The sequence below is a fragment of the Elephas maximus genome, chromosome 20 (genome assembly GCF_024166365.1).
Source record: "Elephas maximus indicus isolate mEleMax1 chromosome 20, mEleMax1 primary haplotype, whole genome shotgun sequence".
Taxonomy (NCBI): domain Eukaryota; kingdom Metazoa; phylum Chordata; class Mammalia; order Proboscidea; family Elephantidae; genus Elephas; species Elephas maximus.
Window position 1 is genome coordinate 56,903,787 of NC_064838.1, and position 16,767 is coordinate 56,920,553.

Consider the following 16,767-nt stretch of genomic DNA (forward strand, 5'->3'; position numbering starts at 1 on the left):
TGAAAAAAGTAGGTTTCACTTTATTTACAAATCAGGCCACAACTTACAAAATTAAACCTAAGGAACAGTTTTAAACTAGCTGTACCAGATGAACCTTTGTTCATTCAGCATCATAGTAAGAAAACACTTGGTAAGGCAGATGGAGACAGACTATATATAAATACGCCAGACTTATGTAAGCTAGTTTGTCTTTATCCAGTTGAGATGTCCCTTTTTCTCCATGGGTTACTACAGATGGGCATTGAAGCCTAGCAGCTGTGTTACTTCTGACACATACCGTCTTCCAGGATATCCTGAGAAATGCTTACAGTTTAAAATTCTATTTTAATTCATATTTGAGATCTCCACATGTCTTCGGATTAAGCTGAATTTGCCTGTTGGGTCTGGGATATACCATTTTTCCCAAACATCAATATATGAGGCAGTTCTTCCCCATGGCTTAAAGTGCCCGTTCCAATGGAGTAACTTGGCAGCCTTTACAAACTGAGGTGAATATCGTTTTCCAGCACTGGAGCCTTACATTGAGAGAGAGAGACTTCAGTGATTGTACCAGTCATACACAAGGCAATGCCAAACCAGACTGCAGAAATAATGGCTATATCCCATCCCTGAACTAGTTCTCTAGACAGTTATAAAACCTTTATTTCTACTTACCAAGGTGGCGGACGTTCCACATAGGGTCAATAGTGGAATGCTGTTGATAAAATACTATCAGCAGGGGAGGTGTTGTGATGCTGCCAGCCAGGGTTCTGCTATACAGCCCCTCTCTTGGTGGGACAGAACAAATACGCTGTTAGTCAAGACTCCTGACAAAGTGAGGGCTGAAAGACTTCACACTGAGGCCAATTATATACTTACTCTACATTGAGTTTCATCCATTTTTCCAGCTGGTTCGTTATATTCTGTCGTTTCCATTCTGTCAGATTGGCAACAAAAACTCCAGGATTAAACGAGCAGGTACTGGCTTTCATGGAAAGTTTACGAATCCTTTCCTTTTTATAGTCAAGATATCCAATGTAATTGTACTAAGAGCATAAACAGAATGCACAGAATTCTTTAGCCAGTGAAGAAAAACAGCTGCTTGTTAATACTCCCTGTGCATCTCAGATTATTAACAAAAGGCCTATACAGAAAGCAAATGAAAATGACATTCAAGTCAGGAGAAAAGAAACCTAGATTTCAATATCTTAAGCCAAGAACTATGTCAAGTTCATGAACCAGGGAAAGCAGGCTTGTGTTTTGGGATGAAGTAACTAAAAAAAACCAACTAGAGGATGTAAAAGGCAGAAAAATGCACTAATCTTCTTGAATCTTTCGCCTCTTCCTCCTAACCTGTGTTACGGGGAGTGGGGTGTCTGTGCGAGGGATTTAATAAGTAATTTACCTGGTTTCCTGCTCCACGGATGACAACTTTAGTAGAGGCTGAATCACAATCTTCTGAAAATGCGGCTGCATGTCCTGGCTTTAGTGGTGTATTGTACAGGGCAAGGATATCACCTGAAATAAGGTGTGATTCCAGTTGCCTAAAGATTACCTGTTCCTCCCACTTCTCCCTACAGAGACCTTTCATAGAACAGCATAACTAAGACAACCACTAAAGCTCATGCTTTGGATTGAGAACAGCACTGATGGTGGCATTCTTTGGTACCTTGCACAATTACATCATCATCCATATATATGGCCTTCTTCGCACTGGGGACCAGAATTGGCAAGTAGAACCTTGCGAAGGTTAACTGTAAACAAGGAAACAGGCATTGAATAGGACATGTCAGTGGCTATGTTTTATTTACACAGAAACTTCAAGGATGCTCTCAGAACCCATGCAGGAGAAGATGGCCAAAGGACTCCTAATTAGAATTGCCCAGGCTTGGTTGCCAGGGAACTACTTGCACTGTACCCATAGTTGCCCAGGTCTTCCAATTATTTCCTAATAATTCTCCCAAGTGCAAACAAGGACGCATGGAACTCACTGGTTTTACAGATTCCCCCTGGTCAGGATCCTCCTTCACTTTCCCTTCCAAAAGTTTAGCGTCAAAATTCACTATTTTGTAATTGATGTTTTTCAGTGAACCACTGTTGAGCCAGGACCTGATGAAGAAAGCACAAAATTTCAGTTTTAAATAATGTCCCCAAACCAGAGCCTTATCTACGTGCCTTGTAATGAGGGCACCATGTAAGAGAAACCCTAGGGACCAAAGAGAACTCAAGAGTCAGTGTCTTCAAATCCCTCTCCTCTCAGCCTTGGTCTCCTCATTAGAAGTGAAGTGTTCCCACTCAAGTCCCTCCCTGAACTAAGATTTTCTGGTATTGCATGCTGCTCACATCAGCTTCACACTTAGGATCACTCTTCCAACGTTAACTGATGTAGGAAAATTCACTGTGCTAGACCATTCACCTCTTGTCCCTCCAAATACACTTGGGTAGAAAACGAGTCTCCAGTTATTAAAAAGCTGTTAACTAAATCAGGGCTTTGAACTGGATCTGCCGGCTGAGGAAAATGAAAGTAGAACGGACGTGAACTTCAAAATCTGAGTAAAACGGAATGGGAAAAATTGCAAGTTGAAGCCCCACTAGAAACCTAATCTCCCTCTTAGAAAACAAGGGCAGCATATTCGTTAGATAGCAACCAGATCTCTTGTCCGTTGGGTTTTGCACTGAGTTGGAAACAGCTGTGCCCTACTCAAAGATGGCAGCAGACCATGTTACTTTGAATGTGTGTCTGCTCTCCCGGTCCTGACAATAACCCAGTCTCACATATGAGGCTTGTGGAAGGGCTCACTATGCCTCTTCCGAGTCTCCCATTCCAGGGCTTCGACCTGTAACTTCTTCCATTCTGGTTATCACTCTGGATCACCCAGATTGTAAAAATTCAGGTCAGTTCTGGTTTTGCTTTGTCAGCCATGACTAAACCAGTTTGAAACCCTGCTATAAATTAACTTCTGGAACTGCCCATAAGCAAGCCAGTGTTCCCTAAAGAATTACTACACATTTTTCCTAGGTCCATTTCGAATCAGCATTTTGTGAACACAATGTTATTTCTGCAGTCTTACTTTAATGCAGTATTTGTTTCTATATTATTTTAGATTGGTTCTGAGTTTTTAAATTAGGAAAAATAATTCATAATAACTTTCACAAACTGAAAGTACTGCCCTCTCTACCATGGAGAAAGCCACAAGGCCAGAAATGTTTTAGAACGTTGACAACCCTTAATCCAAAGCATTTCCAAAACATTGATAAGACTGCCCATCAAATTGGGTTTCTATTATTAACTGTAGTAACAATAGCAAAGACTTTACTGAGTGATTACTATCTGCTAGTATCTCATTTGTTTGATACAAAATTCTCTAAGTTGGATATTTTCACCCCATATTTATAGATCTATAAATGGGCTCCAAGGGGTTACGTAATGCTTCCCAAATCACTCCGTTTGTGGGCTAGGATTTGCATCAGGGTCTGTATTCACAACTTTACCACACTGCCTTGCCATTCCTCTCGAGTCCCTTCCCGCTCTAGGCCATGAAATAGAACAGGAATAAAAAAACACTCAAAAAACATATCTGTGAGATAAGGAGCCTGTGCAGGATGTATGTCAGTATACTGCTTCCTCATCGAGAAATCTTACTACCAAAAAAAATATCCGCGGGAGTTAACGGTGTGCATAGTTGGCTGATACTCTGAAACAAGCTCCTTATATTGTTTCTACTATCGTGGGACATGTTTAGGATACAAGCACATGGGAAAACCATGTCATACGTATAGTTTATATGTGGTATAATCTCAATTGTATAGAAAAAAGAGTTCCTGGATTGGCACCTGGACTGCTCTAGAGTATCTTCTAGAAGTAGCACCAGGCAAGCTGAGCTCACCGGAGATGGTCCACTGTATCGTTGAGTGTAACAATGTAGAAAATCACATTGGAGCGAGTGTTATGCTGAATGCTGTTTATGGCCGCAATGGCCCCCCCGAGCCTGTCTTCAGATGCAGCAATGACCACAGGAATCTCCTCATGACTCCCACCTACTGCATGTCGGGGAGCATTTGGGATAAAGTCTATGGGCTGAAGCCCCACAATTCCTGAATCTGAAGAACACACACAAAGAAGGCAATGAAACAAAGACAATCTGATGAGCTTTTGACACAGAGTCCAAGATATGAAAAGGGGTAAAGTGAGGATTATGGTACGGATTTATTCATTCTTTCCTGTTAGAACATTAAATATATAGCCCAGAAATTATTTTTCTATATGTAATCTTTTGGAAAAATGAAAAAAGCATTTTACAAAATATGGCAACAGCACTCTGATACACTACTGGTGGGTGTAGAACAGAATGTATTTTGGCCATTTGCATTAAGTGCCTTAAACAAGTACATGACCTTGATGCAATAATTCCTCTTGTCACCTCTCTTAAGGACAAAATCTGAAATGTAGTCAAAAGCCACATTTTTATTTATAATTGTGAAAACCTGGAAACAGACAAAATTAGTGTTTTTTAAACCATGAGTCATGTCCCATAAGTAGGCATAAAATCAATTCAGTGGGTCACAATCAGAATTTGAACAGAAAAAGTTTCTGGACTGGAAAAATTAGAACAGACAAGAAAATATCAGAGTGCGCTGCACAATGCAAGGGCAAGTATTGTTCTGTGAGTCTTTCTTTTTGCCTTTTATAATATATTCATTTGTCCTTTCACTCATTTGTTCAACACTGAGTGCCCATTATGTGCCAGGCACTATTATAAACACTGGGATTAGAGCCATAAAAAAAGACACAAATTCTTACCATCATGGAGGGTAGACAGACAGTAAGTAAATACACATATGTGTGCTATATATTATGCATTTCTTATAGTGGCATTGCCATCAAAACATTTTGAAAGTCACTGCACTAAAAAAGCCTTTTTCCTGTGGAAACCATTAAGTAAACTGGCACTGAAATTATACATAAAGAATTTCTATCATGATGATGTGCTTATGACATAATCTTATAGAAAAACATGTTTATAGTTTATATGTAGTATAATCTCAACTGCATAGAAAAAATGGGGGAAAAAAGACTAGAAAAGACTAAACCAAAATTGTAATAACCATTATCTCTAGGTGAGGAGATCATTCATTGAACTAGTATTTTTTGGGTACCTTCTATGTACCAGCCACCAGTCTTAGGCACAAGATAAAGCAAAATGAACAAAACACTCCTTATGGAGCATAAATTTTTTTAATAAAAACTTTATAAATTTTCCACAGTGAACATGCATTATTTTATATCAGCATGTATATACACACATATTATTATAAAACATGCTACCAGAGCACTCAGTGACAAGCCAGGGAAGGCTTTTCTTTCTCTGGCCAACTATGGTGGGTGGCAATCTGAAAATGATTTCTGGTAAACTCCCTGCAGCCTCAAACGTACCAATACCAAGGCAGAGCAGTATGCATGACTAATTTAAAATAACTGGCTATGGGATTATATGAGTTTTTGGATCAGCCGACAAGCATTTATAGTTCTGTTTTATTACTGAAGTCCCACTAATGTGGTTCCACAGGTAAAGGAAAGTAACCAGACTACCACTCTAGTGAAAAGAACAGGCATCAAACGGCACCTGCACGTGCCTGCCCCCACCTACGTACAGAAAGCCCTGTGCGGAGGGCAGCTCTGTGAGGAGACAGTAGCCCACAGGGACTCCTCTGTGGCCTCTGAATTGGGAATCTCCAGTCAGATCAAACCCCTGGCAAACAATGGCACAACAGGGAGAAGAAAAGTGGGGGGCACCTCAAGAGCACAGTGAGTCCCCACTATGCCTTTCCCAGAGTCTTTAACAGCTTTTGTAAGGGCAACAGGAGAACCTTCTTTTTCTTTCACAGTGATGTAATTTAGGGTGTGGGACACAGAGCTCTAAGTCCTCAACAGATGGACGGCATTAGTAAGGGTTCCCATACCTGAAGCCTCGTTCCTTAGCAAACTGCTCAGTCCAAGGAAGTTACGGTGCAAAACCAGTAAGAAGAGAGCAACAGCCAGGACCAAGATGATGATGTTCACTGAAGGAGGGGAAAGCCTGCATTATATCTCTTTAGCTTTTTTTTTTTAAATTGTTATAAAAATCATCTCTCTAGCTTTGACTGGATATAAAAACAATGTAACTTGTAAAAACAGCTTACCTTTACGGAATGACATCCTTCTTTTCTGTCTTATGTAAGCATTAGTTATCAACCCTACAAAACAAAAACAAGCCCCTAAAGTTATTAAGCACATGAGAATGGCCATCGAAATGCCTGAACGTTTTTATTCAGGTAGAAAGAAGTTCATAATATATTTTCCACCAGAAATTCATTTTGAATTAAGTTTCCAAGACCAAATTTGGGATCTGAATTCACAATTTTTTTTTTACAGTATTCATGATAACAAAATATTTCCAAAGTACTTGGAGATATACATAGCCTTAGCTCTATACAAGAACCAGCATTATCATTCATTATGTGGTATGAGAGGAAATGCAAAAGGAATTCTACAAAAGGAAAATCTGGGGTCGAACCACTAGAGAGGTTAGCTAGATTACTAACTGCAAGGTTGGCGGTTTGAATCCACCCAGTGGTGCCATGGAGGAAAGGTCTGGCTATTTACTTCTGTAAGACTACAGCACTGAACACCCTATGGAGTACAGTTCTACTCTGAAACACGTGGGCTCACCGGAGTCACAATGGACGGCAACAGATTTTTTGATTTTAACCACTATAGCCACCGCCTATCTGTCCTATCTGTCAGTTTGTCACACTGTGTTGCTATGATGCAAGAAACTACACAATTAGTATTTTGAATACCATCAGGGTCACCCGTGGTGGACAGGTTTCAGCAGAGCCTCCAGACTAAGAAGAAAGGCCTGGTGATCTACTTCGAAAAACTGGCCGAGAAAACCTCACGGGTAACCACAGAACATTGTCCGATACAGGGCTGAAAGACGAGCCCGTCGGGTCAGAAGGCACTCAGAGCACGACGGGGCCCGTGGGGTCGGAAGGCACTCAGAGCACGACGGGGCCCGTCGGGTCGGAAGGCACTCAGAGCACGACGGGGCCCGTCGGGTCGGAAGGCACTCAGAGCACGACGGGGCCCGTCGGGTCGGAAGGCACTCAGAGCACGACGGGGCCCGTCGGGTCGGAAGGCACTCAGAGCACGACGGGGCCCGTCGGGTCGGAAGGCACTCAGAGCACGACGGGGCCCGTCGGGTCGGAAGGCACTCAGAGCACGACGGGGCCCGTCGGGTCGGAAGGCACTCAGAGCACGACGGGGCCCGTCGGGTCGGAAGGCACTCAGAGCACGACGGGGCCCGTCGGGTCGGAAGGCACTCAGAGCACGACGGGGTAAGAGCTGCCTCCTCAAAGTAGAGTCGGCCTTAGTGATACCGGTGAAGTAAAGCCTTTAAGACCTTCATTTGCTGATCTGGCTTGACTCAAAATGAGAAAAAACAGCTGCAAACATCCCTTACTAATAAAAATGTAGAATATACTAAGTATGAATCAAGGAAACATGGAAATCATAAAAAATGAAATGGAACACTTGAAGATATTCTAGACATTAGTGAACTCAAACAGCGGTACTGCCATTTTGAATGCCACAATCATACGATCTACTGGGAACAACAAACTGAAGAGGAACAGTGCTAAATTCACTGTTACAAAGAACAGTCTGAGATCGATCCTAAAGCACAACACTATCAGTGATATCCACATGCCTATGAGGAAGACCAATTAATGCAATTATTAAACAAATTTACTCACCAACCACAAACGCCAAAGATGAAGAAACTGAAGATTTTTATGACCTGCTATAGTCTGAAATTGATCAAAAATGTGTAACCAAAATGCACTGATAATTACTGGTGATTGGAATGCAAAATTGGAAACAAAGAAGGATGAGTAGTTGGAAACTATGGACTTGGTGACAGAAATAACACTGGAGATAGCGTGATGGAATTCTGCTAAGAGCAGTGACTTATTCACCATATGGAACAGGTTTAAAATTCTCACAGAATCCATACTTAGTGGAGAAGTTGAAGTTGGATAATTCCCAGAGACAATGGGCCTAGGTAGTCCTCGAAACCTAGCTTACTCTGCAAAGGAATGTTTGTTTTGAATATTGTGCTCTTTTCAAAAGAATTATCTCTAAGCGATTAAACTGGCAATAGCAACTCAAAGTTAGACGAGATGCTAGACTTTAGGGCTGATCACTCATTATTTGTTTTTCAAGAAATGTTGTGTGAAATCCTGCACATTTACAAGTTATTTTGTAACTTCTGTGTTTTTTCGACTCTGAAGACATTCAACTGTGTGGGTCATAACAAAGAATAGCAATTCCAGAACATTTAATTGTGCTCAGCAAACCTGCATACAGGACAAGAGGCAGTGGTTTAAACAGAACCTGGGGATACTGCATAGTTCCATATTAGAAAAGATATGCAGCAAGGCTGTATCTTTTCACCTTACTTATTCAATCTGTATGCTGAGCAAATAATCCAAGAAGCTGGACTGCATAATGAAGAATGGGGCATCAGGATTGGAGAAAGACTCACTAACAACCTGTTATATGCAGATGACATAACCTTGCTTGCTGAAAATAAAGACAACCTAAAGCACTTACTGATGAAGGTCAAAGACTACAGCTTTTAGTATGAATTACACCTGAACATGAAAAAATGAAAACCCTCACAACTGGACCAATAAGCATCATGATAAATGAAGATGAATTTACAGTTGTCAATGATTTACCTGGATCAACAATCAACATTCATGTCAAACAATCAAATGACATATTGGGTAAATCTGCTACCAATGACCTTTTTAAAGTTCTAAAAAGCAAAGACGTCACTTTGATGACTAAGGTGTGCCTGACCCAAGCCATGGTGTTTTCAGTTGCCTCATATGCACGTGAAAACTAGATAATGAAAAAGGAAGACAGAAGAATTAATGCATTCAAATTGTGGCGTTGGTGACGAATAATAAATATACCATGGACTGCCAGGAAAATGAACAAATCAGTCTTAGAAGTAATACAACCAGAATGCTCCTTAGAAGCAAGGATGGTGAAACTTAGGCTCACTTACTTTGGACATGTATCAGGAAAGATCAATTGCTAGAAAAAGACACCATAGTTGGTAAAGTAGAGGGTCAGCAAAAACAAGGGAAATGGACTGACACGACAGCTGCAAGAATGGACTCAAACATACCAAAGATCATGAAGATGGCACAGGACCTGGAAAGGTTTCACTCTGTTACACATAAGGTCGCCATGCATCAGAGCTGACTCAAAAGCAGCTAACCACCACCACCACTATAGAAATGTTTTCCCAATGAATTTCTTTTTTACTTAGAATTCCTAGTTAAATTAGACATGGACTCAGTGCTCTATGACCAACTAACCTGAGGTCTTAACTTCAGTACAAAACACTGCTGTTCCAAGTTGTACCCTATCAACCTTTGATGTAAGTGTCCTCAGGGAAAAGAACATTTTCCAAATTCACTTGATAAAATGACAAAGCTAGAGCACAGAAATGTAATTACAAAAATTCACAAAACCCAATCTTGATATCAAAAGTTTAAAGTGCTATTCTCAAAAATTAAAAATCTGCTAAAAGAAAAATTGAATGTCTCCCTGGGACTTCATCTCTTTTGGTTAACAGCCCATCTCTTAAGAAAATGGTGTTTAATATTGTCACTCTGCCCCCTGGCTTGTCCTCCCCAGTTGATCTGATGCCTCTGCACTTTCTCAAAATAAATAATTCAATGGAAACAAGACTGTAGGTGGAGCTAAATTTATTACACACTTAGGTTTCATAACAATCTGCAGGTAATGCTGTCTTACCTTCTTAAAAGACAGATTTTATGCAACCAGGACATTGCGACCCTACATTTGAGACCTTTAACCCTTTTTTACTTTTTCTTCTCCCACGGTATATCTAACATTTACATAACACTATTAATTTTTACTTTTTTACTAAGCACTATTAATTTTTACTAAGCACTTACAAAAACAGTATATTCTAAGAATCAAAGTAAGCTTGATTTCATCTTAGGTAACCTGTGTGTATCAGGCACTTAACTTCTCAAGGCTTTTGAAAAGAGGAGAAATGGTGAAGAGCTGTTTAAAAAACTGGCAATCACAGGCCAGATTACAAATTTGGCAGAAAATAATTCAAATTCTCAAAGAGCAAACACACACTCATTTCACAGTATATGTGAAGTACATCATACCAGTGAATTTCTTCTCTAATGAAAACACCCTGAGCCAAGTGTCTCTATCACACTGTGGGCTGAACTTTACCTATGGAAGCTGGAGAAAATGATCTCATTCAAGATAAACTTAAATCCTACCTAAGTTAATGAAACAAGGGATGGTGTTTTAGCTCATCAACTTCCAGTAACAAATGGTTACAGGTAGTATGTGGACTGAAAGGCATATGAATTTGTACTATTACAGTGAGCTGGACACAAGACAAACACACTCCTAGCAAGTATTTGGTGTCTTTGGAAGATGCCACCTACTCCTAAAACTCTTCCACAGTTACCTACGTACAAAACGCCAATTATCATGGATTATGTCTGATCTTTTCCCTTTACTCTTCTGGTAACAGAGCTTGACTGATCTGGTTACAAGGAATTCTCAAGACAAAACTGCAGGTAGACCCTGGATGTGTAAAAGTAGCTAAATTTTTTGTAGGAGTGCCCAGTTGTATACAAGGTGATCAGCAACATTCAACTGTTAGTTCTCTATGAAAATTGGTAATTCTTTTGCTTAAGAATTATAAAACCTCCACATTTCCAAATCATTCACAAAAACAAAACACAAACAGGCCCAGGGTGGGATACCCAGAAATGTGGGTGAAGAAACCTTAGGAGAAGAGAACATTTTATTTTCTTTAACTTGTCGGTTACCTGTATTTGCACCCACACTCTTAACAGCTGTGTCTTTTCTGCTTTCTCCCCTACTTTACTGGGGATCAAGTGCTCCCATGAAATCCTGTAACTGTTTCCATGCCGCAACATCATCAACCTCTTTCCCTCTGTCATTATAACTATCATTACACCATCATGCTCTGGTATTTTCCACTTAATTTAAAAAATAAAAAAATAAAAAAGACTCACAGATCTATTTCTCTGCTCTCCCTCCCTCTAAAAGCCTGAACGATTTAAAGTCTCTAGCTCCACTTCCTCTCCTCCCATGCTCTCTAGCCTCCTTCAACCAGACTTCTGTCCTTACTGCTCCATTCACACCAAAGACCAAGATCATCTTCCTATCCTCCTTTTACTCATCTCCTCAGTAGCAATCAGCAGAAGTTGACCATTATGAAATGATCTCATTTATTTGTGTCTTTGTTTATTTCTGTCTTCCCCTATGAGAATGTAAGGTCCCCGGGTAGTGCAAACAGTTTGCACTTGTCTAATCTAAAGGTTGGTGGTTCAAACCCACCCAGCTATACCATGGAAGAAAGGCCTGGTGATGTTTCCATAAAGATTACATCCAAGAAAACCTTATAAAGCAGTTCTACTCTGTAACACATGAGTTACCACGAGTCAGAATTGATTTGATGGCTATGGGTTTGGTTTTTTTCCTACTAGAATGTAAACTCCATGAGAAGAGGGACCCCAGTGAAAGTGTTTGCTGATATATTCCCACCACCTAAAACTATGTCTGGCAAACAGAAGTAGGCACGTGGTATTTGTTGAATGATCTTGTTACTCTAAGAGAAAGGCTAGTTTTTAGCTCAAAAAGAGAATGTAATCCTTGGTAATAATCATGAAAACAAATTCCAGCATAGGTATAAATGTGGATTCCAACGGAGCTCTAACAGCACCTGACAGGCAATGCCCTTTTCCAGTCTTTATAGCTCAAGTACCATAAAGTCTCCACAGCAGCTGTCACCCTCCAAAGTGCATTTGAAGGGAGACAACACAGAGGGACAAGTCTATTTACATACAACGGTTAGAGGATCTGTTAAAACACACCAAGATATAAATACACAGCATCAAAAGGAGTCCAGCAGAAACTCCTGCCACCCCTCTCTGTTTCTGCCTTCCCCATGCACTGGCTGCTCCTGAGGTAGGAAAAGGGTCAAGCATTTTACTGTCATGCTTAAAAGCTGGAAGGCACTGAAGATACACATTCACCTTCTCCTACCTCTTCATCTGGTTAATTCCTACATGGCTCTCAGGAGTCAAGGGAGCCTCCCCCAGCCTCCACAACGGGCTGCACCTTCCCGGAGCTCCCACATCTCTCGGTTTCCCTTGCTGTTGTCAGTTGCTGTGGAGTCAATTCTGACTCACGGGGACCCCATGTGTGCAGAGCAGAACTGCTTCATAGGGTCTTTAAGGCTGTGACCTTTTGGAAGCAGACGGCCAGTTCTGTCTTCCTCTAAACCACCAACCTTTCTGCTAGCAGTCAAGCTGCTACACCGTTTGGGCACTCCCTGCTCTAGGGCTAATCCTGCTGTTGTGTATTTCTGGGGTTGTGTGGCTCGCTCTCTTGACACACTTTGGGATCTACAAAGGCAAGGCCTGGTCTTGGTCAAAGCCTGGGCCCACTGCCTGGCACACAGAAGGTGCCTGTGAATATTTACTGAGTGCATGCTCTGTCCTACAGGGTCTCTCTGAGTCGGAATCCACTCGACAGCATGGGTTTGGTTTTTGCATGAATGAGAGCGACGGCCACAAACCACCCTGCCCTGGAAACGCCTAGAATCCCACGGTCTGTGCCCAACCCTTACATGCAATACCAGCAGAATCCAGAAAGCCAGCTGGTATCCACAGGTCTGGGTTCCCCAGAAAGATTCTCTCTGAAATGTGGGCACTTCACCTAGCAGACAGCAACGTTCTAAGCTTTTGAGATCTACAGCAGCCTCGAGAGAGGTGCAAAGCGAACCCCTGGCTGGCCTCTATCGGGAAAGTCCGGTCTGGGTCTGTGACGGGCAGGTAAAGAAGAGGATCGTGCCGGTGGGCGGAACTGGGGAGCCTCAGGTGGGAACTCAATTCTGTGCTGGTGCGAGGGGCGGCCAAGGCACGGGATCCCCTCTTGAGGATGTGGCCTGGGGTGGTCACCACTAAATTCTAGGGGTACAATGGTACCTTCTGCTTAGGAGTGATCCGGATGTCTTGTGACGACGCCTCGGGCTCGGAGAGACCCCGGGTTAGGTCTCCTGCAAGCCGTTCTCCCCAGAGGCTCGCCGCGGGCCGCCCTTACCTGCAGTCAGAGGAGGAGCCGCCGCCGCCGCCGCCGCCGCCGCCGCCGCCGCCGCCCGCGCCCCGGCCCGCCCCGCCAGCTCAGCGGCCTCGCCGCAGGCCCCGGAGCCCAGCCCGCCGCCGGGCCGCCCAAGTCCTCCGCACTCCGCGACGCACACGCCCGTCCACTCGCTCCGAGGACGCCGCGCAGTCCCACAACCCCCGGCCCGCCGGCTGCTCCAACTGCGAGAACGTCGCGCGGAGCAGGCGCCGCGGGGCAGCCCCTCCACAGGGGTCCTCACAGAGAAAGCCCGTCGTCATGGAGACGCAGCACGCGCCAGCGGCCGAGAGGTCTAGGAGGTGCGGCCGAAGACGGTTTGAGAGACCGGGGCCGCGGGTCCCGCCACCCAACGGCACTGACGGGGAACCCGCCTCGGGCGCGCAATGTCTCAGCCCGGCCGCCGCCGTTCCCGCCTCACCCCTCGCGGGCGGCGCGCCGAGCTACAGCCAGTTCTGCCAGCACACGTCGCCTAGCGACGGCGCGGGGCGGGGCCACGGGCAGGCTCCGGCCTTCGGAGACATCCGCTTCCGGGACCGCGGCCATCACACTCCCCGGCTCGGCAGGACCGCCAGGCTGTACGCAGGCCCGGACTCCTGCCCCGAGCGTTTCTGAGTCGCTGCTGCTCTCGCCCCGCTGCTCGCCGTCTGCGCTGCCCCGCCGGTCTTCTCAGGCAGTCATGTTGGAGGCTCTGGGCTCGCTGCCCACGCAGATGGTGAGGGCGGGGCGGGGCACGGGACCCCTGCACGCCGCTCCTGAACCCGGCAGCTCCCAGCCCCTTCCTGAGCGCCGGCCCCGTGCAGCGCGGTTACCTTCCAGCCTCTCTCCTGAGCTGTGCCTCCGTCCTTTCCTCTTCCCCGGCCAGGATCCCCCTACCCATGCTCCGTTAGGATGCTCGTTTGCCCCGGGAAACCCAGAACTGGGCTCCTTGCCTGTGTCTTCGAGGGCGTCCTTAATGTTGAGATTGTCCCGCGCCGAAGCTGTGAGGCCAGGGCAGGAAGGTGCCTCCTCGGTGGTGGAGCCAATGCCTTTGCTCTCTTTCGTCTCTAGGATTACAAGGGCCAGAAACTAGCCGAACAGATGTTTCAGGGAATTATTCTTTCTTCTGCAGTAAGTATTGATTTTGTAGCCACCTTTTTTTTCCTTCCCAGCGTGGCTGTATTTAATATACTGTTTGTTTGTTTTTAGATAGTTGGATTTGTCTATGGGTACGTGGCTGAACAGTTCGGATGGACTGTCTATATAGTTATGGCCGGATTTGCTTTTTCGTGTTTGGTAAGAAATTTGTTGGGTGTTTGGGTGTTAGTGGCACCTGTCTGAAAATTGGGTTGATTTTGTTGGAACTAGTGTAGTTGAGAACCAGCAAGTTCTCAACCAGCCATCGTTTCCTTCCTCCTTTCCCATCAGTTTCCTCTTACTGTCATTGGGAAAGTCGGATGCCAGATAGTGTCAGATGGTGTGAGCTGCATAAAAGGATAAGCATTTTCTTTGGCAGCTTCTCCAAGCAGCAGTCTTAAGGTCGAAGCTAGCAGGAATGTTTCAAGGCTCTCACATTGCCCCCTCACTTTTCTTTGAGCTGTTATAGCTGTTCATTTAAACAGTGAGGCTTGTTTCCATCCTCTTAACAGTATCTTGTCTGAGTGGTGACAGCTTTCATAGGGATAGCAATATGTTTATTTTTATACTTTTAGCATAGGAGTCATCTGGGAATCAGGCATTATATGTTATGCTCCTTTAAGCTTTAATGGCTATAACTGATGCATTTTCTCTCTGTTTTGGCCCAGCTGACACTTCCCCCATGGCCCATCTATCGCCGGCACCCCCTCAAGTGGTTACCTGTTCAAGATTCTGGAACAGAAGACAAGAAACCAGGGGATAGAAAAATTAAGAGACATGCTAAAAATAACTGATGGGAGTTTTTGTGGTTCATCTTTACTATAGCACCTGCTTTGAGTGAGCTAAATTGCTTTCCTACTTGAAACATGCATTAAAAACCACCTACATTCTTATGGCACAGCTGTGTGTAGGTTGAGTTTTCTTTATATTTCATTTCTAACCCAGTTGGGTTTTGATTTATAAACATTTTAGCCCCTCTTCATAATCCTTCTCTGAAATGGAGAACAGAAAACGCAAGTATGCAAATTTCTTTCAGGTCTACATAAATATGAAGAATAAATGCTCAGAAATGATAGTACAATTTAACTCTCAAAGTTCTATAATTGAGTAAACCGTTTAATGTTTTCAATTAAAACTCACAGTGCAGGTCTGAGTCTAAAGGGTCTTTTTTTCATTTTTGTTCTGCAAGCAAGACTATTAGTAAAAACCAGACTTAGAAGTCTGCTGTCCTGAAAGTATCAGTTAGTACCATTTCTATTCTTTTCTGTACCTGCAAGTTCCAAATGTATGTTTCTTAACAACAGCAAGTGCCTATGAAAAAAACTCCCTAATGTAAATTTGTGGTAAAATAAAACTTTGTACCAATGAAATAAGGCTGTTGTTAAGCAGAAAACATTTAATCCATGCTTTGCTTGGGGTAGACCAAAGAGAAAATCCAGAAAGCTGTAAATTTCTTCTTAAAATTTCCAGGAGGCCGAAGAGAAAAATATGGCTGTCTTAAATCTGCATCTGTCTCTTATGGTACGAGTCATAGTGGAGTAGGGCCTACCATACTCCAGTATGACCTCATGTTAACCAACTACACCTGCAAGACATTATTTCCAAATGACATTTCACAGGTACCAGGAGTTAGGACTTGAACATTTTTTGGGGGGCGGGGGGACAGAAATCAACCCATAACAGACCAATACTCTTCCTTTCAGAAATTGACAGATGAAGTGGACAGGAGATAAAGAGTTTTGCACTTACTGTTCCCTGTGCCTTGGAACAGCTTCCCTCAGAAATACATGACTTTCTCCCTCCTCTCATTCAGGTGTCTACCCAGATGTCACCAGAGAGCCCTTCCTGACTATCCAATTAAAGTGGTATGCCCATCACTCCCAATCCACTTAACCTACTTTACTTTTTATGGCACTCAGCATACATCACGGTATATATTTATCTGCCGATTCTCCCACTAGAAGGTAAGCTCCATGGGAACAGGGACTGTTCTGCTTGCTGCTGCTGGCCTAGTACCTACAACAGTACATGACATAATAGGTGCTCGGTACATATTTATTGAATGAATGATACAGAGCTGTGCTGTGCAATATAGGGCCACTAGTCATGTGTCTGTTTAAATTTAGTTAGGATTAAATTAAAAATTAAGTTCCTCAGTCCAACTAGGCACATTTCAAGGGTTTAGTAGCCACATATTGCTAGTGATTAATTTATTGAAAAGCACAGATACAGAACAGTTCCATCACCACAAAAAAATTAATCAGGTCTGATACAGGAGGTTACGATAGTATTGAACAGATAAGCAGTTTTGTGCACAATAGAGAATTCACATTCACATTTATCGAATGCCCATAGCACCCTTCCAATAATGGATCATACACTGAAGCCAC

The 16,767-nt window shown here is 43.4% G+C and overlaps 2 protein-coding genes across 3 annotated transcripts; one reads left to right on the forward strand and one right to left on the reverse strand.

The window, feature by feature from the left end:
- Window positions 1–14: 14 nt before the first annotated feature.
- Window positions 15–13,264, reverse strand: GLT8D1 (glycosyltransferase 8 domain containing 1). Of its 2 annotated transcripts, none has more exons than XM_049863281.1 (10): window positions 13,226–13,264; window positions 6,160–6,213; window positions 5,941–6,039; window positions 3,867–4,080; window positions 1,971–2,088; window positions 1,649–1,733; window positions 1,385–1,497; window positions 859–1,025; window positions 655–767; window positions 15–515 (listed from the first exon to the last, which is right to left on the reverse strand). In XM_049863281.1, the coding sequence occupies exons 2-10, from the start codon at window positions 6,173–6,175 to the stop codon at window positions 325–327; spliced, it is 1,116 nt and encodes a 371-aa protein (XP_049719238.1). In that variant the 5' UTR covers window positions 6,176–6,213; window positions 13,226–13,264; the 3' UTR covers window positions 15–324. The 2 variants fall into 2 exon arrangements, with proteins under 2 accessions (XP_049719238.1, XP_049719237.1); XM_049863280.1 differs by lacking the exon at window positions 13,226–13,264 and adding an exon at window positions 13,111–13,216.
- On the forward strand, window positions 13,133–15,458 carry SPCS1 (signal peptidase complex subunit 1). Its single transcript, XM_049862075.1, has 5 exons — window positions 13,133–13,171; window positions 13,305–13,976; window positions 14,312–14,371; window positions 14,450–14,536; window positions 15,046–15,458. The coding sequence occupies exons 1-5, from the start codon at window positions 13,133–13,135 to the stop codon at window positions 15,169–15,171; spliced, it is 984 nt and encodes a 327-aa protein (XP_049718032.1). The 3' UTR covers window positions 15,172–15,458.
- Window positions 15,459–16,767: the final 1,309 nt, after the last annotated feature.